This window comes from Ischnura elegans, chromosome 12 (assembly GCF_921293095.1).
Source record: "Ischnura elegans chromosome 12, ioIscEleg1.1, whole genome shotgun sequence".
NCBI classification, from domain to species: domain Eukaryota; kingdom Metazoa; phylum Arthropoda; class Insecta; order Odonata; family Coenagrionidae; genus Ischnura; species Ischnura elegans.
In genome coordinates, this window is record NC_060257.1 from 59,742,739 (window position 1) to 59,769,498 (window position 26,760).

The following is a 26,760-nucleotide window of genomic DNA, read 5'->3' on the forward strand; positions in this document are numbered from 1 at the left end:
ATCATTAACTTTTGCATTTAGGTGGAGTCAGAGGTACAGTTTAAAAAAAACAGTATTGACACAGAAGGCTGAACAACAGCAAGAACAACAAGTAAGCACAGCATTAATGACACCAATGAGATGCAAGGGATGACATCAAGTAGCAGATGGGGGAATTCTACCAGGAACACACCCAAACGCAAAGACGATTGCTTTTGGTCGGTGACACAGTCACAACATTCGTATTTCATTTTTTTTGGTCGGAGCTTCCTTTCATCGCTTTCAAATACAATGACAGGATGCTCCGTCCGTTACGACAGTTCACCGACTCCTCGGCAGTTGTCTTTGCGATTATAAATGCGCGTGAACCCAGGACGCGAGACACAACGTCACCGGGACACGTGATGAGGGGTTAGGGGGGGGGGGGGGAGGGAAGGAAATAAAAAGTGAAGGTTTGGGAAGCGAGAATCAATGAACGTTGATTCAGGCGAAGAACCATGCTGGAGGTGTCTATTCGTTAAAATGAGTCATTGGTTTCGCCCACGCGTTATCTTTGGCTCGTGGGTAGACACTAATTTTCGAAAGATAAACATAATCTCATTACTACAATACCGTACCATTGCTGTTATCGTTGAATGTATTCGACTCACTAGCTATTGAAATTTGATTACTATTTGATTCGAATATCGTTTGATTCAATAGTTACTCGATACGACTATCATTCGGTTCCCTCAGTTAATCGAGAATGAAGACTCATTGTTGGAAAACTGAAGGTTGGGAAGGCAGAAACAATGAACTTTGATCCAGGTGGAGAATCATGCCTGAGCGATCAATTCGATGAAGTGAGTCATCGGTTTCGGATTGCTGATCTTTTGATCGTTAGCAGATTCTAATTTTCTAGAAAAAAACTTCGATAGCTATAATAGCGTGAACTACTCGCTAAATTAATTTGACTCTCGGGATATTCAAATTTGATTACTATTAGAATCGAACATTGTTTGATTCAATTATTACTCGATGTGATTATTCTTCTGTTCCAACAATTATTTGAGAATGATGGCTCTTCTGAGTTCGATTATTATTTCACGAGTTCGATAAAATTGGTAAACAACTTACAAGTTATTCAAACAATAAAACTATGATCTACGCGATGAACTGACTTACATGCTGAGCATTCAATCGAGACCGCTATGCAAATATATTGATATTATAACATAGACATTTCTCGTTTCCTAAAATTATTTAAGTTTGATTGTAATCGGAGGCCTATTACTGCGGAGTTCATCAATCGTACGGCTAGATAATGGATAAAAATCACCCAATACATTAGTTGAATCATAAAAAATCACTCAATCGACCGGTTCGTCAATCGTTTTAGAAAACTCGATTTTTCTCCCAAGAAGTAGGATAACTGGGGTCATTGATGAGTAAATTTCCCACGTCACGTGATTTACATAATGGGGACACGTGTGTTTACTGAATACGGTACTAGCTACCATTCTCTGCTAATCCATACTCTGAGAAAACAACGCAGAAACCACGATGAACTTTTTTCAGTTCCTGAAATTATATCCGAGGGATATCTATTACTATCAAATTAACCAATGCTCGAGCTAATTGGGCGATAAAACTCACCAACTTCACGAGTTAAACCATTAAAAAAAAATAATTTTTATTGACAGCTTCGTCACTATTTTCATCTAGGATGACCTATTCTAGTATTTTTGTCCCACTAATGATTCATCTAGGATAATTATGACTGGATATATTTTGAAGATAACTTACGATGGTCTGACTCTACGTCCTGGATTACCTAATTATACCCGTCCAGATAGAGGCCGACAAGGATCAATGTAGACACGTGAAGTAGGATAATTATAATTGGATATATTTTGATGGCATAACGATACGATGGCCTGACTCGGCGTGATAGTGCTGGATTACCCATTACAGCCGTCCAGATAGCGGTCGACGAGGATCAAAGTAGTCGCGGCAGTCTCAGAGGGCGCATTTAATTTTGCCCGGCAGAAAACCTCATTACGGTCCGCTCGGCTTGTCGACTCGGAGCGAGGGAGCGAGCCGAGACCTTGCGTGAGGACAGGGCCGAACACAAGAGAAAAGCGATATGCGTGGAGAGACGATGAGACAGCGTTACAAAAAAACAAAGGCGAAACTTAGCTAAACCGCAATTTTGCAGACCTTCACGGGAGGGGGAGCATTGATTTTTTTACGCGTCCTGCGGTTAAATGTACGGTTAAATGTCGACCGTAGTTGGTAAGGAAAAAGATTGGATACTGTACCATTGCGAAACAACGGAGAAACAAACGTAGAGGACGATAACATTCAGGGGCGATCTGGTCAGGTCGGTTGGTCGGCAATCGCCGAGGGACCGGAGCTTAGGGGTCCCACTAAACGCTCGCGTGTATCGTGATGCGTACGTATTATTATTATTATTATTAGGTTTCCATGGATTACTCAAGTAGCCTTCTGGGAGCATCCCTTTCCTTCCAGTACAGGCCTACTCCCCATCATTTTATCTGAAAATCTTATTCTCTTCCTTCCTCTCCCTCGGTTTCCCAAAATTCTACCCTCCAGTGGCGTAACTGGGAATATGGGATGGGATCGCTGGGAGTGGCGACCTCCCCCCAGGCAACGGGGGTCTGGGAACATTTTTGAAAAATGACATGCCTGGAAATGCATTTTGCATCATTTTGACACAAAAAATTTAACTATAAACAGATGCAGTTATTAAATGTCAAAACTAGACAATAGTTTAAAATATTTTTTTCAATTTCTTCGAGGTTTTGGGGGGGGATCTATCCCCTCATAACCCCCATAGTTACGCCTTTGCTATCCTCTAACACTTTTTTCAACATCCTCTCCCCGCTAATTACTCGCTCCATCCATACCTACGTTCTGTCTCCTTCGAATCTCATCTAAAAGCTGCCTCTCCTCGCCCACCATGTCCAGCACTTCGTCGTTCCTAATCCTCTCCGTCCACTTCACCTCCTCCATTCTTAGCCATACCCTCATCTCGAATGCCTCCAATCGTCTCGCGTCCTCCTTACTAAGTGTCCATATTTCCGCTCCGTTAAGAGCTACATTCCAGATTAAACTCTTTACTGAACTTTTTATTAAACTCTAATGCGTGTTATAAAGGGTGTAGTAAAAAAGACTCAGATTATTAACCAATTTTTTTCAATTATTAAATTCTAATTTTCCATAATTTGCTTTATTTACAACATACTCAGGTAAAAATTATATAAAAAACAATTAATATAAAGGTGCCATAAAAGGTGCCAGTGCAGTTTCAAGGAGCAAATTCCTAAATATACTACAATAAAACCATAATGCATTATTAAATTTTATAAGCTGTGAAAATTTCACTTTCCATAGTATTTTTCCTGAAGAAATAGCCATTTTTAAAATTTTTAATCTAGTTTTTAAGAGCCAGAATAGCGTCAAAATCCATTTCCGGGCACGGAATTTCCTAAAACATTCCTAGCATCTCCAGGTAAGGAGGGCCCTATCGTGAGGGCCAGCCAAGGGCCCCCAATTACCCTAGGCCTCTCCTGATAGCATGCATTTATGGATTGCTAAGACGAGGTATTCCTTCGTCACATCAAGTAGCGCATTTCACGGCTACACAAGATCAATGGAGACAAATTTAGCGGCTAGCTAATATCAAGAGGGGTGCCGTAATAGCATCCGAACCGAAGAGAGTTAAGATAGCAAGAGTTGAGATGCATTTAAAAATTGCCGAGGGAATTCACACGAATCGCGTATCAAAAGTGAATATTCATTCACAAGAAAATTACGGTTGTCACGTCCTGCGGTAAATGTGGTTAGAAGTCACGTAACGCATAGCAAAAGGTTGAAAAGACTTCCTAACTGAACCATCTAGAACTGATTACTGGCGACAAAAATTTCTATTCACTGCAAAGACAAGGTTTTTCTCTGCCATATTATGTAGCTTGTTAACTACTGGATCATCATTAAAGGGGGTGCCGGAATATCATTCGAACCGAAGTTCGTTAAGAATTTAAGGAATGTGTGACAATTAATATGTTCAATATTTTTTTTACGGCCTTTCTAAATTATCACCATCGGCCAATGTAATTTTTGAGCATTTACAATGTGTTCTTCAAAATAAGCTCTTTATAACGGAGTTAGATATAGTGCCATTGTTGTTTCATTCTTTTTTCAAGTCTACGAACGCGATAATTACTCCATACCAGAGTAATATGACCCTAAGATTGAAATTTTGTTGCATTGAAGACGCATGACCTATTCTTCTATTCATAATCTAAAGAGAAGATATCCAGCCAAATATTTACTCGTTTTTACCGATCGCATCGGGGTCTATAAGAAAGAATGCCGGGAGACATTTTATACATTTCCAGAATAGCTTCAGAAAATAACATCGGCATTTAGATCCCGAACATCACTGTCGCGATATCCCATAGTGAGTTTCACATCGAACATCGTACAAGATAATTTATTTATTTCTTTTTATTTTTCTATTTATTTATTTTATTTTATTTATTTATGTATTCATTATTTATTTATAATTCAGTATTTGAAACTTTTAACATTATATAACATTTCTATGCCGGTTACATTTTTATTTTGGACTCGCAGAGACATCAATGGATCTCTTTTGGTAATCCATTCCAAATTGAGTTTTATAGCTCGGGATTTAGGGCATACAATAGCTTGCCACAGAATGAAAATGGACACGGGCCAGCGAATAAAAAAAAAACAAAAAAAAACAAAAAAAACAAAAAAAAACAAAAAAAAAACAAAAAAATTATCACGTTTCACTGTTATCCCTTAAGTCGCCCTCTTGTTTCTTTCTCTCGATCCTCCGAGCTCATTATAAAAATATTTTTTATCTTATTTTTCTAATTAAAGAATCGAATTATAGCGTGTCTATAAACGGCGTCTGGTGCTATTTTTACCGGACCACGCTTCCTTAACAGTTTGCTGTTCCTCGCCGATGCTTCATTTAATAAGGCGAGCCTCGTTCGTCGAAAGACGAAACTTCGAGAGAGAGAGAGAGAGAGAGAGAGAGAGACTGCCGTTAAAACCTGCGGTCTCGTGACGCAATGCGAACTTGTAAGACTTCGTCTCGGTACACCACACATAACATGCACACGACGACCTCGTGTTATTCCCCGCACACGAATATGTCTGGTCGATATTTTAAAAAATCGTGAGCTCTGCACTTCACTCCCAACGCCAATTTTAAGCGTCGAAATCAGTGGTGTCATGGTGCGGGAACGCGCCGGAGCGCCGATCCAGCACTGGTTAACAAAAGATACAATAATCAAATCGATACCTCCCTTGCAAAAATGCTCAACAATCACCCACAGAATCAAATCCACTCATCTAGTAGCCCAACAATACGTATCCGCTCAGGTAGTAGTAGCCGGAGCATAAACGCTCACCTACGAAGCTTGGAGAATAGGAGGTGAGCGGTTATGCTCACCAGCTGAGCGGATTCCTATTGTTGGCCTACCAGATGAGCGGATTTGATTTGGTGGGAGATTCGAAACTCGAATATTACTTCAGAGGATTCTCAAGTTCGCCGCTAGAATTGTTGTCGCTCCGCACACATTAAAATCAGATTAAAAAATCACCACTCGCGGCGCTACCAGTCATAGATTTCCACTTTTCGCGGGGAAATACATGGCGGTAATACGTAAATGATATGAACCACACATTTGACGCATACGAGTTAATTGCCTACTAAAAAATAACACTTCCATTTCCGCTAATGGCGAAAGTCATACTGAACGAGATACAGCTACCTAGTGACGCCACGGGCGAATACAATGCGCGCGAAACGGCAACATTAACGGAAACAAGCGCTCAACCGCCATGTTCATGGGCTATCTTTAATGGAGTTTCCTTGATTAAAAACATCGGTAGTTTCCGATAATAAGCCATCGAGCGAGCCTGGTAAAGGGAGGGTTAAGCAAGGGTGTTTGAACACGTACCACGATGCAGACAGAGGTCATGCACGCGCCCCGCGCGAAGAGGTCAGGAGAAAGGAAAAGGAAGTTGGCGACTCGGAGGAAGAAAGAGTTGAACTACTTAGTGATTGGCTCGATAGGAAAAACTTAGAGATGGAAACAACGATACATAGGGATATCGATAGAGTCCCTCGAAAAAGGTCCACATTTTTATTCTTTTTTTTTCATAAGCGATACTCATCTCAGAGTGCTGAAATGAGGAAAGGTCCGTCATAAATAGCATGGCGAAAACTGGCAAGTTTAGTTATTTTTGGCATTCCGCAACATTTATGGGCAGTATCTACACCCTGTGGATTTCGATAATGGACTTTTTGGCTCGTTATCAAGCTTACTAAATCACCAGCCTCTCCACAAAAATTGTAGCTGAGATTGGCGAAACCTAAAAGTTACTTGATTTAACTCTGTGATATACGATATACTCCTGTGCTGATTATTTACAGTTGAAATAGAATGGATTTACTTGAGTTTCAATTCCCATGACAGGCAATCATAACTCTGGTGATTAACGTCCACTAGTAGATGAATGACAGAATAACGAGGCATACAATTTCAGAAGATTGCCTAAATTCTCAATAAATTATACATTCTGAGACGTTGCTCGTAGTGAATATAGAAACATAGTGATATTCAGGCACAAACACCGACCATAGTCATGACTGACAAGAATTTGTATCAAGATCCTGAAATTATCTATTGTTAAAGTGCAAATAAAACTGCATTATGATTGCTATGTATTAAAAAAAATAGTGTGAGTTAAGTTATAAAGTGACGAATTTATGGCTTCCATATACAATTCAGAGCTCGTGCAATAGCTAAAATTACTGCAAATAACCCCAAAATCTCTTGTAAAACATCCTGAAATTTTTGCCAAAAGCTCCCGAATATCACAGCTACGGTATCTTGCAAATAATTTTGAAGTGTAATAACTTAAAAATGAAATTTGTGTTGAAACTTGCAAATGATAAGTTGTGGAAAACATTAGGGGATGAATCTTTCAAGGTTGAGCCATTTTAGTGGAGCTTTCATCAGCAGCCATGTTATCAAGTTGACAGAGGTCACTGAGATGAGTTTCGCTACTGAAGAGGTGTACGGGTCAAAAGGAAGTAGGAGGCAGATTAGCATGTTCGACAAGCACATGCTATGTACTTCCGCAACGATAGATGGAAATACAGGGTAAACAGGTGCACATACACGGAGAACAGCGGTAGATGAGATTCATATGTACTCGGGATATGTAGGTTAAGGGCGAGAGATGGGGAGAAAATTGGATATGACTGATGCATGAAGACAGAGCTTGAAATATAGGAGAAATGCAGAAGTTGACTCAGAGTGACTTCAAAGGCCAGTATTTAAAGATTAATGAAGCAATAATAACGGAAACAGAGCCAATTTAGGCCTCAATCAAAACTACCTTTCTCACTAAATCTGCTTTGCGAAGACTAATCGATAAAATTTTAACCAGTATTCCCGCTTATTCACGGCATAAATGGCTTAAGACTAAGTCTAATTTCAACAAGAGCGTAAAATTGCATTCGTTTGTTTATTGTCGCAACGAGAACGCCAATTGTTGCATTCAAATGGTCTTAAGTTTTTGTTATGGCGGAAATTAGTCTAACTAGTGGTTAGTTTTTCCTCCGAGTTCTGTGATTGCTAGTTAAAGTTCTGTGAAGCGTATTTGTGGAGCCAAAATTATTTCGCACCAATAAGAAAAAGACTGCAGAAATTCATATTTCTACAGTGATCACTAAATATATTTTCATTTTTTAAATGAAGACCGATGAAATACTTAATGTTGGTCGTACCCACGAGTTATAGCCGCGGAGTTAATTCAGTGGTAGGCCATTCGACTTTTGCCGAGTCTTAGCGTCGACGCTGGGAGGAAATAACCTTGGCAAGCCGCGTCTTTGCTGGTCGCGAAAGTGTTCCTTTCAAAATGCCTCTGGAAAAGAGAAACATCTCCGTTGGCTGGAGGCGAGGTGTTGGAGCGAACTGCTACGTTCTGAGTGGTTATTTATACGCCGTCTTTCCTTCACACGCACCGATCCAATATGCCGCGCAAGTGAGGATGAAAAAAAATAACCCCGGAAGATATCCTTCGACGGGATAAACCCATAAAGATCGGAAAGGGCGCCACTCGGTGGCGAAATTAGGGCGATATCCACGGGTGAGGAGGGGAGCGCGATCAATCAGAATCTGCGTTAACGCAAAAAAACACAGAACTGGACTGGAAAAAAAGGATGCAGAGAAGTGCATTTGATATCCACCACTATGGATTAAAAAAAAATGGAGTAAAGATGCACCCATTTTAAGTTTCAATTTCATGAATTAAATATGGTTCGAAAAAACTTAGTTCAAAATTATTGAATCAAAATATCAGGCATACATATTTATTCAAAAAAACCTATTTCAATTTTTCACTAAAACTTTTTTCGGCCAAAAGTTGGCCCGAGTAAGTTGATAGAGAGATTTCAAGCGTTTTCTATCAATTATGTCTAGTATAATACTTGAACATGTGATACGATATGTCAGGATATTTCGCAATAATAAATTTTAATCAAGCAAATGATTACTGTACATTTCCACGCGACATTATTCGTAAAAGAGATATCATTTACTATTTTTAGTTTCATGAATTTAGTTTTACTCATATTTGAATCGCAAAATAATCTAACATATCTCTCTTCTGTTTATTGGAAACAACTAGCTGGCATTTTTTTATTTTTACGCACCTAAAGGTTGGACATCCATTTGCAATAAACCTAAGGTGGTTTTAGTAATTTAAAGATATTTTAGATCTTATTTAAAATACTGAAAAATACCGTTAATGCTTTACCCTTTATACCATGAAAATTTCGAGATGAAGGCGTAAGTTTTAAACGAGTTGAATTGCAATAAGAATAAAATATCGGTAAAGAAGGAGTGATACGTCACCTTAATCCACCTTTTGCAGGCTTCCATTCGCTTATTCCCTCCAACTTCGAGAGTACAAGTCGGAGCAAAGAACGGAGCGCGAGGTCTTTGGCGTACATTCCAGAAACAAAAAAAATGAAAAACATGATGCGGACTGAGCCCAGTTCTTGGCCTGCGCTATCGTTTTTGGCGTAGCTCACAGTCCGTGGAGTTTTACTCAGGAAAACAGCAGGCGTGAAAAATAAAAATGAGCATTACAATAAAGGGGAATAATCGGAAAAGATTCCTTCCCAAGTCGTATATAGGCCGAAATTCCTTAAGTGCTTTAATCTTCAAAGGATTCTTCAAACACTACTTCGAGGGAGACAAGAGCGTTACAAGGCATTTACGCGATTTGAAGTAGTGGGTGAATAGTTATTTTCCCTCAACAGCAATAGCTAATGCGGCTATGTTACCGCTTCCGATAAATTTATATACTATAAAACCCACTTCTAACCACTGACTGACTGATTCATACCAATGTTTGCGGTGAACGAGACGAGATACGACAAATAGTCATGGAATCGACACCCCCTAAAATAGCCTGAGATCCTAGGAAAAATTGTCGAAACACTAAATTTTCTATTTTTTATCTATTGGAGGGTTGCCAATGACTCGATCCTTCTATTTTTTGAGAGGATTTGGGGGTCAAGAAATCGGTTTTTCAACAATGTAATTTTTCGAATAATTTTAATTCCACGTGATAATACGTCGGGAAACCAATTTTCAGACCGATCGGAGCCTGTGGCGTAGCGAGGGGAGAGTCCGGATCCCCCCGAAATATAAAAGCACAATTACTTCGAATCTCAAAAGAAAACCAAATATTAAAAAATCATGAATTTACAAAAGATTTCTTTGAAAAATTGAGTTTTTTTCGATAACGAAAAGTGTTAAAATCAGTTTAAAACCCTCTACTTACAATTAGTACCCTGTTTTTCAAAAAATTTCTCCCACCCCTGGTTTTGGACCCCCCCCCCCGAACAAAATTCCTGGCTACGCCACTGATCGGAGCACTTTGAATTTTGGAAAGTTGTGCAATTACATTATTTAGTGAATTATTATCTCGCCATGGATGAAGATACGGTGTTGCGACGGCTAAGTATGAATGCTGGGAAAAGTCCGTGTGACGTCTGGCAGCTGCCGTGTGAGGCCACCTGGGTGCGACGTTATTAACGCCGCTACGATGCAGGCTGCTTGCTGCCGAGCATGGCGGTAGCGTAGAGTACCCTGCCAGCAGGCAGCGCTTGGCTTCAATAAGGATTATTAGTACCCTATCAAACGAGGGAAACTTTCCGACCATAAGCAATTTTAGCAGGTGATTATTAAGAGATGTTTCCCTGAGCTCTGTGCCGCATGCATGCATTGGTAATCTCAGACGTGTAAAATTCCTCTCTACTCGCATAGAATCTTGGTCCCTGTGACGTCACGTGGAGTGGCATCGCATGGGCGCCAAACTGGCCTTTTTCAAAAGAGGTTAAAATTGACCATTAACATTCGTCTAAACTGGGATTTCTACAACCAAATAATTAGTATATTATGAATACACTAATGCTAGGTAACGAATCGCAATCAATGCCTTTCGTTTTCTTTGATGAAGGAAACTACCCTATTGATGCCAGACTCGTTTTTAGGCGTTATCGGCGTAATATAACGCTCACAGCGCAAGTAAAAGCGATATTTTTTTCAAGTTAAAGTTTTGCTCTCACTCTTTTTTGTCATATTTGTCCTCGAAATTCTTTTTTCGTATATTTTCGGGCAGAGAAATGACGAAAAGATACGGACAGGAAAATTTGACGAGTTCCTAGAGAGCACATGAATGGTATGCTATCTCCCGCGAGAACGAAAGGCATGATTTTTGTTTTATTATTTATTATTTTTTATGACGCAAACCGGTGACTTTTTGAGTCAAGCGAATCGAGATGGAGGAGAGAAGGGCGTTTTTCACTTTTATTGGATAGTGGCATCTTGACTTCTCTTGACTTTGAAGGGGATGGAAGATCGATAAAAAGAATTCGCTCCAGACGTCAAAACCTCTCTTCCCTGAACAGCATCCCAAAGAAAAAAAAATAATTCCGTCGCTTTGAACATCACAAGTTCCTTCTGCACTTGGCATACGTGAACTAGCAGTTTCTGGCAGCTCCGTTTACATTGAGTACCTCGATCAAGCAAAGGAACGGTAAATTAACCTCTTTATCCTTCTTCAAGTGTATTTGGATGCCTTCAAAACTTCTATCTTTCCTTCAAATGATCGCACGAGACCCATCAATACGTCAACTCATTTTTTACGCCTATAAATAATTCTCTTTGAATACCTAGCACACTTTTTTCGATCCTTTTGTGCCTTTAAAAATAATTTAATAGCTCCACTAATAATTTTAGTTTGGAAAAACCGATAATATTCATCATCACCATTACTGGTTAACAATTATGAGATTGGTTTGACGCAGCTCTCCACTCAACTCTTTCCTTCATCAAAGAAAACGAAAGGCATTCATGGCGAATCGTTACCCAACATTAGTGTATTCATAATATATAAAAAAATTTGTTTCAGAAATCCCAGCTAAGACGAACGTTGATGAACAATTTTAACCTCATAGAAAAAGGCCAGATTGGCGGCCATGCGATGCCACTTCACATGACGTCACAGGAGCCCAGATGCTATACGAGTATTAAGGAGTTTTACTTCGTCTGAGATTACCAAAGCATGCATGTGGCACAGAACATTTCTTAATAATTACTTATTAAAATTGCCTATGGTCGGAAAGTTTCCTTCGTTTGATAGGATATTAATGATCCTTATTTAAGCCAAGCGATACCTGCTAGCAGGGTACTCTGCTATCTGATAGCAGCCTGCATCGCAGCGGCACACATATCCTCGCCCCAAGGTCACCTCACACGGCGACAGCGGGAACCAGAATAACGTCACTTGGGGTTTTCCCAGCATTTCCCAGCCTACTTAGCCGTCGCGTTTTCGCGCGCTTGAAAATTTTCACTTTTCATTTAAACGCGAAAAATAGATGTCGTCATTTAAAAATCTAAAAGCTTGAAATACGTACTCCAGGAGTAATAATCTTTCGATTTAGGTAATAAAAAAATAGGAAACCTCTCAATTCCCCTATCAGCCGATCTAATTTACACCTAAGTATTTCTTCTCTTTCACATCCTTTTTTACCTGTAACATATATTTTGATAGAGGTTATTCTATTCAGTAACAACTAAACTTATTGGAAAACTCGACAATGAATTATAAAAGACGAGAACCCAGATGAACTCATCACTTAAGCTGCGCTATTTTCATGTAGAAAGTGAGAATCGATAAACCATCATGAAAGAAACTCGAGCTCCTACAAAAATCGTCTTTGACGCATCACTAACATGAATACCGAGAAAAAAACGGTTACGATTCAAAAGATTCGCATCAGGTGTAAACTAATACGGTTGACAATTCAATCCGCGGAAATTGTAAATGATTTATAATAATCATCATTAGCCAACAATTTTAAGATTGATTTGTTGCAACTTTCCACTCCTCTCTCCTATCCGCTCTCTTTTCATAGCTACATATTTCTTCTCTTATGCGTCATTTATAACCTGTCCTATGTAACTCATGCGGAGCCGTCCCTTGTCCTTCTTACCTTCCACCTATCCTTCTACGATTGTCTTCATCAGGCCATCATGCCTACACTTTAATAAATGCTAGTTTAGATTTTGTTTGAGCATTTGCTGTCCATATGTGAACGCCTGGTGTCCTAACACCCCCTGCTACACGCCTTTTTAGTCGGCTTGCTGGGTATTGCGTAGATGTAGACGAAGAGCTGTTGAACTACGGTAACTATTGTCAGGACATGCAATTACACGGCTAGTTCGGCCAACTATCGTTGGGACGATCGCTCGGACAATCGTAATGTGAATGAGGCATGAGCGGACTTCGATACCTTCACTGCATAAACGCTCAACAATCGCCCACCGAATCAAATCTCCTCATCTAGTACTATATCTAGATGAGCGGATTCTATTCGATGGGCGATTGTTGAGCGTTTATGCAGTGGAGTTATCGACTTGATTCGGTGGGCGATTGTTGAGCGATTGTGCAGTGGAGGTATCGATACGTCAGTTTAAAAAAAATACCGCAAAAGACGCGAGAGAGTGACGCGTCCTCTTAATTATCGTTTTCGGTCCGAGAGACCTGTTTGGCGAGACGGGACCTTCCCAAGGGCGCGGGAAGTTCAGCCGGCGCGGCTGGCCTCCCAGGACATCCGACTCTTGAAGCCAGCAATTCCAACTCTCCTCCCCCGCCTCTGCAGTGACTGTGGCTGTTGACCTTAAGGCGAGGAACTGGAGCGGACAGGCGGATTCGTGGGAGGGGAAAAGTCTAAGGAACTGTCGTCGCCCAACGCAATAATTCGCTCGACGCAAACACGATGCACGCTTACGATGAGCAAAGTCTTCTCGCGGTGTCCACCGATTTAATTCGCTGTATAATTCCGACGTTTCAGCGGACTACTCGTCCATCTTCAAGGGGTTGAATGAATAATTTTGATTAAAAAAAACAACGCTGAGATGCATGCGATAAAACTAAATTACACACCCTAACTACACCCTGACTACGTCATTCGTGGAAACGATGACACATAAAAAATTAACCCGGTAGAAATCCCGAGAAGACTTGAAAAAAATGCTATTCATTTAAACCCTATCGACTTTCGCCCACAGGACACAGCCTTTCTGAGATATTTCTTCCGGTGATTGCGTTTGAAAATCCTCATTTTTACCCAAGCTTTTACGGCAGTACTTGTCAAAGGATAGAAAAAAATGTTCATTATATTGAAAAATCACGCATGCGCGAGTCGTAGTAATCCCTTCTATGTAAGTCACGTACCAGTTGCTTTCAATTTTTAAGGAGTTAGTTGCAAGAAATGAATATCATGTGTCATAATATGTCATTTTCATGAAAATTTCTGAATAGAATCTTTGAGCTGTACCTCATCCACCGACGATCACAACTAATGTGCTTTCTGAGCTGCAGTTTCTAGAATTTGCATAAAAAAATCCGCTTTTTAGTGCAGGTTCTTCTGTCAGTACATCTCTAAGCAGAGAAAAATGATTTATCACCGCTAGAATATTCATAACACATTTAGACAAAAAACTGATATGAAGCGTTACAAGCAAATACTTGCAACAATTAAAGTCAAATGACCAAATGCAACAATTAGAGTCAAATGGTATCAGAGATCCTGGCGCCCATCTTGACAGTTTCAGTAAATTTTTCGCAAATATCTTTCTTATTTTATCGTGCATTTCCCGTTTTTTTCCCGTGCATATTTATATTCGTCACAAAATTTTGCTTCTAATGAGTGCCGTCTTAATAACTTCTTGTTGCAAACAGCTTCGGTAGCTCGAAGAAACCGTATTTCTCCATAAGAGCCCATGTTAAATTATCCTGATTATACCGTCAAATATCTCAAAAACGGTAAATTGGAATCCCTTTTTCTTTGAATCATTGAAAGTGCGTTTTTCAAAGAATATGTTACCTAATTTTCATCAAGGTCTTTTTACTTTTACCACGGAAATCTAACTACCTTAAGAGAGGAATAATCATGAAGTTTCTATAGGTATCGTACGTGTTTTAATAGGATTCCCAAGACTTTATGACTGGGTACATTGAACCCAGACACCTAGGTTAAAGAACGCCCAATCGAAATAAGTCCCCCAAGCGGCTCAATTGTTCGGATTTCTCAAAGCTCCTCCACTTCTCGCGTTGCACGTAATTATAGACCTGCGGTTTCAAACGAGTCTGCCAAATTGATCAGATGGGGCCTTCCCTCTTTATTTAGCCCCACCAGACGAAGAGCTGGGATTCTATTGTCGAAGGTATTTGCTAAAGTCTGTAGTACTTATTCCCTTCGACTTGCGGCTATCCTCTGTTAACACTAAGTAATTCGAAAACTTTCACAATTTCATCGAGCATCATCAAAATATTTGGGTCACGCGGTGGTAATTAGCCATTCACGGAATGATTTTCTGGGATTTTAAATTATAATATAAAAATATAAAAATAAATATTAATAAAAACAACTTTTTTCTCGCGACGAGTTTTCAACAAACTTTGATGTAGACAAATTCGTAGCCATAATTTCCTTTCGTTGTTTTAAATTTTAACATTTAAATTTATCCTAATCTTATTATTGAAGGCATTCGCCTCTCATTGAATACATACATATATATATATAATTAGATCAAAAGACTATTGCAATAAAATTTCATATGTTTCGCCAGCATATAAGTATATAATTCTAAAAATTAAAATCCTCTAGACCGATCATTTTTTTCCTCCGAATGTCCACTAATATTGAAAATCAGAATCGCATGAATATAAAGGAGATCCGGGCTGAGTCTATGGATAAGAATTTTTTCAAACCTCGTGATGTACTTTTGAAATGATAAATTGAGCCAAAATGCAATGATAATTGGACGGTATAAATGTTTAATTTCTTGGCGGCTATTAAAATTTTCCCGTTGTTAAGTTGAAATGCTCAGGCCGAGCAATGAAGACTAATTAATTGATTAAAAAAGAGAGTAGATTCATTTATTTTGTGTCAACGTACCTTGCTTTAAAGGTTAGAGCAATAAATTTTAATTCCTTAACCCATCACCAGACTATTTAATTTTAAGGTCGAATTCCTGTGTGCTTGCAATGGATTTAAAACCAAAATAGCCCAAAAATAATTGATCGGAGATTCGCGATGAATCAATCCATCCACGAGACTATTTTCCAACCTCGCGATGTGTTTTTGAAATGAGACCTTAGAGGAAGTAACCACTTCTACTACGGATTACTCAACCATAGAGCTCTCAACACGCATTTCAAATCTGCATTGTTTACCTTCGAGACGGACGTCATAGGGGGCACATGCGGAGCCATTCGTCTGTCTGCATCTAATTTTGGACATTTTCTCATGGCCTGCCTGACACACGAATAAATCAGGGCTATTTTTAAACTGGAAAGCGACCTCCTTGGACCTGAGACTGAGGTTTTAAGGACCACCATGAATGAAAACAAAAAGTTTGAGCTTCATATTTCTTACGAGCACTGGAATTTTTTTCCCGAACTGTGTCAGCAGTGAAACCAACTTCGGCCTAACATTGTGTCCAAACTTATTTTGAAGGTCCTAGGACTTTTGAAATATGCATTCATATTACCTTTAAGTTTGAGATTGTAGAATACACATTTCAAATAACTTCGCCGTGATAAGAGTAGACACATCATTTTGCTGTGGGCTAGAACTTGTTTATTTGCCTGTTGACGAATCTAACAAGATTCTACCCCGTTTATGGGGACTATTCAAATTTGATACTGCATTTATCAATAATTTCAAGTCTTATGGTTTTAGTGAGAGAACGCCTCAACTGTGAGCACTTTTTACTGCCACAAAATATCCATTGAAATTACGTTATTAAATGAACCGCGTAGCTCTCCTATTTCCACTAAAAATTGAAGGAGAGGAAAAATATTTTCTTTAGTACATTTTTCTATTCATATTGGCTTCGGTGTATCGCGCATTATAGCAGAAAAATATATGCGAGCTAAGTTTAACCGTATTTTTGGCTAACTTTATAAAAGTATTATCAGTATCGCGTATTGTCTCCAAGATATCCCACCTCTTCCCCTAAACATTCAAGGCGAGGAGATATTCTTTCCATTATGATGATATTATGATATGATTCTTTCCATTATGATATTATCATATTGATGGCGATATCAGTTACTCGCGGATTTTGGCGTTAAAGTGAACACGAGATAAATTTCATCACAAATGCAGGCTGTCTTCATAAAAATCTTTGTCATTGTCGCCTAAATATAGTCATATTACACAGTGAAATGAATCAACAAAGCCTCCTCGAAAGACTATATACATGTCTGGTCATGTAAGAATCCCTATTAGATATTACCCTATTTTTATGCTCATTCTTCCTGATAAGATTATTATTTCTAATTTAATTTTCCAAAAGAAAAAGTTAAAAATATATTTGGTAGAGCCCATTGGGCCATCGTACAGCCTCTCTAACATTCAATTATTTTGGAGAGATACTTAACTCTTTATAATACTAATGTGGTTTAACGATAGCAAGATGAGCACGCTTTTCTATTCCATGACGAGGAAAAGTTCACAATGGAGTTCCTTTTGACGAGAACGTGATAATAGAGGCGCTTTATACTTCCCGTTGACTCATTAGTGCCCAGCCTAGATTCACTACGGCTCCCTGTGTGTTGTCACACACAACATTCTAGAACCTAGAAAGCGGATCCCATTCCCTGCCTTTCCCGTTCAAAAAATAAAATTAATAGTATAATTATTTAGCTAGGGTATCAATACGCCAAGGAACCCGTGGACGACTCAAACTGAACACACGAGGAAAAGCACACTAACCCGTTCGTGAACATATATCAAAATATCAAAAAGTTGAGATGTGTTCAATTCGAAAATGATCGGCCACTTGAGGATGCGATATGAACGAGAGTTTTTACAGCTTCAATACAAAACATTTGTAGCAGAAATGATCAAACCTTTGTTATATGACCACAGGACGCTCAAGGCATCTCCATTTTCTCTTTTCTTTTGATTTATTGACTGTCGTACTCCTCATTTAATACTTGTTTACAACCGAGGAGATGAGTTGCTAAGGTTGAATTGTCGCCTTGGAAACGATGCAATTTTCGTTTCGTAACAATGCTTATTGATCACGCGAGTCTCCGCATAACCGGTATTCACTTTATTCTCGCGACGAGGGGCAAGCTGAGGTCAATTACGGCATTCCGACCACCTGAACAACCCTTATTTCAGATCATCATCATTATTAGTCAACAATCCTAAGATTGGTTTGACGCAGCTCTCCATTTCTCTCTCCTATCCGCTAATCTCTTCATAGCTACATATTTATTCTCTTTTACATCCTTTATAACCTGTCCTAAATAACCAATTCGGGGTCGTCCCTTGCCCTTTCTCCCTTCCACTTGTCCTTCAACGATTGTCTTCATCAGACCATCGTTATTTCAGATATTAAAATAAAATTAAATAATCGACTGAAATTTGCGAGGTACTACCAGTACCCAGTCATACGAAATCCATTCAATTGATTTGTGTATCATTATTATATATAGTTAAAGCTACTCATTTGTATCCCATTGCCACAACAATATTGTATAACCCACCAACCATTACCGGCCCTTATCTCCAAAATTATAAAATTTGCACTGGCTTTCAGGGTCTTTATATTCCAGAGTCATCATAGAGAGTATCGAAATTCGAAGCCATTATGTTTGTCTATTTGTTCGAAGTTATATAATTTATTTACGTGATCTTCCTCTCACTGATTGAATTCGACAGTTAGTATGGATAAGTAAAGGTATAGCTCACCACAGATTTAGTCAAAGGAGTGTATTTATAAAATAAATCAAGATATCTAGCTGCGGAGTATCATATAATTTATCCATCCGATATCTCACGCAGTGGTTAACCCCGAAGTTGGTTTCGATATAAGAGGGTGGAGCTCACCCAAGACTAAGCCAAAAGTGTATGTATTTCACACTTAAGGGGTTCAAACACCTTTTCCTGTTCAGTGCCTCTCCTTGTGAAAACTCGCACTTAAGAGGATGTTTTAAGGGTTCCCGAACGCTTCACTCTGGAATCGAACCTGGGACCCTTTTGTCTATCCACTAGTCTACACACGTTCTCGTACCTATCTTTAGATACGATTAACCCATTTCCGCCCACCGTAGCCATATGGCTACATCCTACCACTCTTAGCATGTGAGGCTCTTTAAGAAAAACCGCTGTCCTCTTACCTGTCGAATTGTCACAAATATGTTGCTGAAGCTTGAAATAACTTGATTCAATTATTAGTTGATTTTTGACGACGAAAAGAGACTGGTGCGAAACGGGTATTCAATATGGACGCCTACTGCCTGTTAATTACATGCCAGCATAAAAAAAGTTAACAGGAAATAACATTATATAGATTATTTTAATGTTCTTTCATCCAAAAATACGCATGTCCTGAAGATTTATCCTTCCTAACAAGGTCACTCGTGGAAACTGAACAACATTAGATTCTGACCTCGTAACCACCCAGTGTAACTATGTATATGGCTACGGGCCGTACTGAATAGACAAGTTGATATACTTATCGCCAAAATAGTTTACTGGCTTACTAAAGACGATCATAGAAACAAAGTACCTAAGTATCTACACAATCGCTAACAGAAAGTTTTCAGGAGGGAAATGGGCTAATATTTGACGAATACCATTCATCGCGGAAGGGGGACTATCTCTCGAGACTGGAATAATAATTCCCCTATTAGCTCGTAACATCCCCACCTCCTCTGAGGGCGCTGACATCTGGATTCATCGACTCGTCTACATAACGCGGCGTGGTCTGGGCGAAGTGAATGTGTTGCGCTTCGTTGCCTTCAGTCTGAAGTTTCCGAGAGAACTGCACGCCTCGCTTCGTTCGGTACGCTCATGTTACGCTGGGCAGAGGATTATGGGTAAGTAGCCAGCAGGGGGCAGGTGCTCTTCTCATTTATAAACCTCAGGGAGGATATAAACAAGAGAGCTCAATAAAGCTCTATAGCAACCGTAAGCCAACAATGAAATCACGTGACTTCGGGGTAGGAGACCATTACTTACGCTAGGTAATTTTGGCGATTATGGTTGATTAAAATTAATACGCTGGTTTTAATGACATTATTTGCTTAATTATTTTTATATAAGACTGTTTAAAACTAGTATTGACAGTTATTAAGGCTATAAACTGGAATCACTGAGATAAAATAGATCCATAAAATACGTGTAAATACTTCTCGCAAATTTACACCGTCTCTTGCGGGAAAAATAATATTATATTTGCGGAGGCCCTGTACCCCACGTGAGAATGGCTGCGATTTAGATTTATCGCATGCCCTCTAAAGGTAAAATGTTATGAGTGGACGCTCACTTATTGTCGAAATATTGGAAAAGGGAAACAAATTGTCGATAAGGAAGGCTATATTTGGCATACGTTAGTTTACAAATGGTTAGCCATCATTGAAGAAATCCATCGATGCGAAAAACGCTGGTTAATGGTACAAATAATGTAGATAATTCAACCTGTCTCAAGTTATATGAGCCATTTGTAGCAGAGCCACCCAGAATAATGTAACGCATTATCACAGCTAACGTATACACCTATGAAATTATTGACGAACGACCGTATTTGCTCTCGCAAAGAATAGCGTTGATTAGGTTATTATTCGATACGTCATCTCATTTGGAATATAAATTTTGGTTAAAATCCTAATCATACCTTATTTTCCCGTGAAATTAGGATCGCTCCACCGTCAGTGTCGCGGGTGGCTTAGATAAACGAATTTAATTGCGCGGTGGGTGCCACCACTTTTAGCGGCCGGATAAAAAATATTAAAAAAGAGGATCCAATCATCATGTATTCAAATTTCGGTGTACAGCCCTATTATACTTTATTTCGCTGTGAAACTCGGATCAATTAGTCCGTCAGCGACACGAGTGTTGACTTTTGTAAATCCATTTAAATGCGCGGTGGTAGACAACACATTTCGAGGCCGACTTGAGAATCCTCTTTTGTAATATTCGTGGTAATGTTCCTGACTTCCCAACACGACAACACAAGAGAATAACAGTTCATCGTGGGGGGGATATGTCTGCTTGCTTCTTCAAGACCCCATCTCTGCGAGGCCAGGCGCACTTCTACACCACGAGCCTCGGACCACCGCGGCTACTTCACCGACCGCCGCGACTCGACGAGAGAATCGCGGAACTACTTCGCTCTGTCGGCGAAGGAAAATTCGAAAGAAAAAATTCTTGGCAAAGGAAAACACCAAAGCCTTTGTCCTCGACTTACTACTCTCTTAACCTTTGGAAATTACGAGGAGATCGTTTACTCCGACTCGATGCCGTCAGTAAATTCTCTAGACTCGATTTTTTTTAAACATATGCTTTCGTGTTTTATTACGAATCCCTTTTACCAATTTGATTATAAAGATATCAAGGACTATTGCTAACATTTTGTAATCGTAATAAAGAAAAAAATTCCTATAATTAATGCCTAAATTCTGTAATTTTCTCCAAAACGGCAATACGTGGATTGTTAGCAATTTATAAATATCGTAAAGAAATATTTCTCCAAATTTACTATCTAATTTACGTAATTTTCTCGAAAACGACATTTATTTCTCTATTTTTTGATCCACCTATCAATTTTCTCGCAATCAATCATATTTTTTGCTTGCTGATAGGACTGAATATACATTAGTGATTGATATTTGCTATAATTATGATGAGCGATCGAGAATTTTAGCTAATATTTACATATTAGCTTCTTACTGCTAATATATACTTTCCATTCCGTACCACAAAAAATCTCCACATTTAATTCCTAAATTCGGTAATTTTCTCGAAAACGACACTTGCTTCTCTTTGTTTTCGATCCTCCTATCAATTTCCTCGCTATTATTTACGTTTTTGCTTGCGTTTAGACAAAATATCGATTGGTAATTGATGTTTGCTGCAGTCATGACGAGTGATCGATACTTGTTGCCACAATTCACATGTTAGCTACCTACTCAGACTTTTTTCACCTTCACTTCTGTCCCACAAAGAAGTTTGAATATAACAGTTGTTCTACATCTCTCTCAGACTTTTTATATTACACAGAAAATATTGCCGTATAATAATAGATTTGGTACCTATTTAACATATTCCGTAGGGGTAAAGATCAAGCAACTTATTTAAACGACCAATGATACGCTTACCTACGATATTCTCCACCTAAACCACTCAGATCATTCACTTCTCGTACCACGTTTCCGAGCCGAACACAGAAGTAAGGTTAGTATAGGCACCATTAATTTCATTCTACATATTCGTAATTTTCCTATAAAAATCTCGGAATATATTGGAGCCTCTCAGCCTCATTCTTATCTCTTTCAATTTCCACTATATGCGGACTCATTCTTTTATGGCTACGCTATCCAAATTTGAGTTTCCAAAAAATCTTTCTAAAAACTGATCTCAGACTCATCCAAAGCATTCTAAAATCTTCCATTAACGCTCGGAACTGTTTAGGAACATCAATATCGTGTAGTTCCACGTGCACCTGATCACATGCATTCGCTACTCCACATGTCCAAACCCAGTTTGTCCTTGACCAAGAACTCTCTACACCTGTTCCCTAATAAACTCAATTCAAAACAACAATGACCCGTATCTACTTCCTTCGAACACCTTTACAAGCCGGGATCTTTAGTTTATCACGGGTGATTTTTAAAGCTTCTTTACTTTAATTTCTTATTGACATAAATTTTTCTCGAGTTTTTTTTATTATTTTTCATTGTATACGCTCGTCATGTCATGTAGCTGTTGCTTTGTGCTACCAGATATACATTGACAGGTATGCTTTACGAATGTACATTTAATTTTCTAAATAAATTAAAAATTCCTCAAATCCTTATCTCGTAAGTTATAGAGAACCGACGGAAAAAACCATTCCCTCTCTTACTTTGCAAGCAATGACCTTTCCTAAACGAATCTTGACATTTTTCAGAACCTACTTATCTCGATCATCTGCAGAACCCTAGGGTGTATTTAAGGACCCCTCTCCCAAATGAGGAAAAGTTTTAGCCCTTGAGCCATCTGATATATAACTCTTAGAGCTAATAAAGTTGTACCTACTCATCTGAAGTTATTAAACGCACAGCCAATGTCACCCTAATTCTAACCATAAAATACGATGGAAAGCCGCTTTTTTTAAACTTACTTAACCTTATGTTGACTTCTCCCCTTCAAGGGTAAAATATACACCCACAATTGGAAGAATCTACGAATTTAACTCGTTCTTTCCCTAAACAATGACCTCCAGTGTACGTCTACCAAAAAAAGAAGATAAGCTCATCTTTAATGACTAAAATCCGAGCCAACCTACGTAATTCTCACCCGATTCTCACCCACCCTTAACACCAGCGATACGTACAGAGACAAGAGCACATCATTAGCACAAGACAACAAGATACCCATTCCGACTATTATTCGCGTCCCCGCCGATATACTCACTTTGGCACTCCTCCTGGGAAAGAGAGACTGCTGCTAGAAGTATCACTGCAAAGAGAAGAAGAAGAGAGAGAAAGAGGGAGAAGGGAGAGGGAATGATGGGATTAAAGCAGAAGGAGGAATCGGAGATAAAGGAATCGGATGGTTTACGGCCAGAAAAGGATATGAGAAGGGGAGGGAGAAAAAAGATAAGGTGCGAAGAGGCCGAGAAAATGGACGAGACGAGGTAAAGATAGTGAGAAAAAAGACGAGTGATTGAGATAAAGAGTGATTCGGCCGATTGGGTAAGAAAATGAAGGGAACATTGGACGGTTTGGTTGCAATTTTTTCGTTGCAAGGTTTCGAGAAAGGGTGGTAAGGGTACAGGCGGAGCCAGGGGCGGCGTTCAGGGTCGGTGAGAGAGATAGAGAGAGGAGGAAGGGTAGGGAAACGAAGACATGATTGGTCGTTAGTTTTTAAAAGGGTTCCACCTGAATCATATTCTCCTTACATATTTTTTCTAAATCATTTTAAACAAGCCAACTTTATTATTTTTTGATAGCTTGGATAAAATAGAGTAGAGAAATCGATAGGTAAGAGTAATAAAGAGAAATAGAGACAGAAAGACGCCAGAAAGTGGTCGAAACATTTATAAGAAAAAGACAGAGAAAGAGAAGATAAGGAGAGAGTTGTAGAATTGGGATATTTAGGGGATAGGGTTGGTTTTATTTCTATCGGATAGGAAACGGGATCAAAATGTGCTATCTGGTAGTCGAAAGTGACTTTTATATATCTCGTGATGAATTGATTTTCAAGGTTTAAAACAAAAATTGGAGTAGGTGACAACATGTAAAACAAACAGAGGCTTTGGGAAAAAACGTCCTACGCTTGGAAAATACTTCAATGGTATTTTTTGAGGGTGTGCTGAGGGTTTGTGTGAATAGAGAGGGAGGCACAGAGAAGGTTCCGGGCTGGAGCGCGACACCAACATGACAAAAGCTTTTATTTCACTTGTATTTGCGAGCATATTGTGTGCTTCTGTGGGTGTGTGACTGACAATGAGTGTATACAAAATTGCATCATATTACGACACAAGGCAAAGGTCACTATTTCGCATCAACGCACACCTTTACTGCACATCCTACCTCATGACGTCAAACGATTTCCGCGATAAGGTGGCATGCCACCATAAAATTATGTTTCTCACTGGCTTGCTTATGGCTTTCCTCCGTTAAATTTTCACATGATAACCTGCCGAATTGGCATATTCTAAAAAGAGCATGACAATGACGCCAACTTTAATTTTTCGTGTGGTTTTGATATCGAAACTTGCCGAAGCGGGCGTTGCGCAGGAAGCCATATTGGAGAGAAAACTTCATTTTGCGATGGTAACGTAGATGGAGAAAAATGACGTCATGAATTGGACAGCGTAACCCGCGCAGAAGTACCTTACCTTGAGCAGTAATATGGCGCAATTCATGTCGTGTGTACACATCGATAAATTTTCCCATAAATATGCTGCGAGCCTATGGCGAATACACAAACATTTCATCGCAAAATAATAAAAAAATAATGAAAAAAATGCGAAAACAGTGCATTCCTTCGCTACTTTTTTTATCCCTCGTCGTCTTCTGGCCATTAATGAAAGAAAAATATAACTTTTGTTCACTACTTACAGGGATTACATTCCTCGGCCGATTGGACGACACTGACAAGTAGGAAGACTGCAACGAGACAGAGAGAAAAAAAGGGGAGGGAGTCGAGGGGGGATGAGGTGGGAGGGGGTTTGTGAGTGAGTTAAATGGAGCGGTGGGATGGGAGAGACCAAGTAGTTAAGGGGGGAGGGGTGAAGAGAACATTGGCCATCCACGTTTCAATCATTGACGTGTATTATTCCAATGCCCTCTTCACCCCTTCTTCAATTGAAAGGAATATTCATCATGTATATTTCAGATGTACGTAAATATACAAACCCTTTAGATGGCTGGAGCGATATTTTTTTAAATTTGCATACATAGGTGAAGATTTTGGAAGAAACTTCATCCAGAAAGGAGACTTTAACCGAAATTTCCTGACAAAGTCTTCATGGAGTGATGAGAGGAATAAGGTGAAAACAGTTGTATCCTGTAGTACATCGTGATTTAATTTTTAGCACTTAGCTTCATGTAAATGGGTAATATTTAGTCACTAACCGATTAATTACGGAAAATTTTTATTTAAAATGATAGAAAATGCTTGAAATACGCGGTTTTAATAGAAAAACCTATTTTTCTGGGCCAGGGACAAAAAAAAACTTTGATTTTACATGAATTTATGCTCAATAATGTTGTCACTATTTTCGTATTTCCATACTTATTTTATCATATTAATTTTCATAATTATTTTTCATTATTTTTACTCCATATATATGAGTAAGTTTTTGTAGGAAAAACAGATTCACTACTGCTTATGAAGAGGAAAAGAAGAAATACTGTCACGTAACATCAAAGGAACACAGTGAGCAAATATTTCGTATGGCAAACCCCAAAATCGTAGGTTATAGTCCTCGCAACTTAGTCTGCTTTGCTAAGTCAATAGTTACCAGTTATGATCAAGAGAAATATGTATAATGAAAATATTGAATGAAAAAATGGCATGAAAATGAACAAAGACAATTGAGTAGAACATTCGTTTTATAAATTGCAGTGAAGATTATCGCTCCAGACATCTTGAGTTGCAAGAAAATATTCCTCTCCCCTTTGCACCCCATTTGACGTTCAAATAATTCCCATCCGAGCACACAATCTTATTCAATGATAAATAGTAATCAGCCAAACCTCCAGTTGCGCCCTCCAACTCCCCCAATACCCCCTCTGGTGGAGCCTCTCTGAAACGTGCACAAAAAAAGAAGAGCGAAAAGATATAAATAAATGTTGATAGATGGGAAGAAATGTGTGGTCGATATGGCAATACCAACAATAGGTTTCACCATTTACAAATACATGTCGCTCGTTGGTAATTTAACGAACGTTATAGCACCGTCTTCGTGGTCAGAATTGGAAGTTGTCACCACCAAGACCCTTCTTGAGCCATTCCTATGATAGATTGCTAATACTTGCACTTTTTATGTCATACCGAAGAGCTTAACAAAACGGTGATAGCTCTTAAAAAATATAAGCGTCTTACCTCGTACAGGCGCTGTTTTAAACTTGGTAAAATGCCACAAAGTATCGTACCCACGCCAGCATATTAAAATCTACATTAAAAGATGAATGCCATGTTTTTTAGTGTATTCTTCCCTGAAGGAAGGTCTGTAATTTAAATTAGCCATCTATATCTCCACGAAAACATTAAAGACGTTTGCGAAATAAAATATTCGTGCACTAGTATCTACATTGGATGAAATTGTGGAATAAATTTAAGATTGACTCGTGGCAAAATGATTAGCATAATGATTTTAACCTTAAGTCTACTGCATCTTTCGAGCGATAGATGCATTACTACTTATCGAAATAATTGAAGACCTGATTTCCATAGCAGCACAAGTGCAGTCAGAAACTCAGTGAGACAAACCACTTATTCAGTACATCTTTAAAGCTACCAAAGCCACTCCATCAACTATTCCCCTCGAATGGATAGGTTACTCCATGAACTATCCGTTTAAGGAACAAAAATCGAAGGGGCAGCTTCAGTAGCTTAAAAGATATGCAAACAAT

The 26,760-nt window shown here is 39.0% G+C and overlaps 1 protein-coding gene across 5 annotated transcripts in view; it reads right to left on the reverse strand.

Moving 5' to 3' along the window:
- LOC124169686 (protein quiver) overlaps positions 1–26,760 on the reverse strand; it is a 168,031-nt gene that overhangs the window by 23,706 nt on the left and 117,565 nt on the right. For 4 of the 5 annotated variants that reach the window (XM_046548361.1, XM_046548360.1, XM_046548362.1 and 1 more), the window contains one exon: positions 23,090–23,134. In XM_046548361.1, coding sequence (XP_046404317.1) covers positions 23,090–23,134 — 45 coding nt within the window. Of the gene's footprint in view, positions 1–23,089; positions 23,135–24,741; positions 24,790–26,760 lie in introns of all 5 variants that reach the window. The other variant, XM_046548359.1, reaches the window with a different exon arrangement.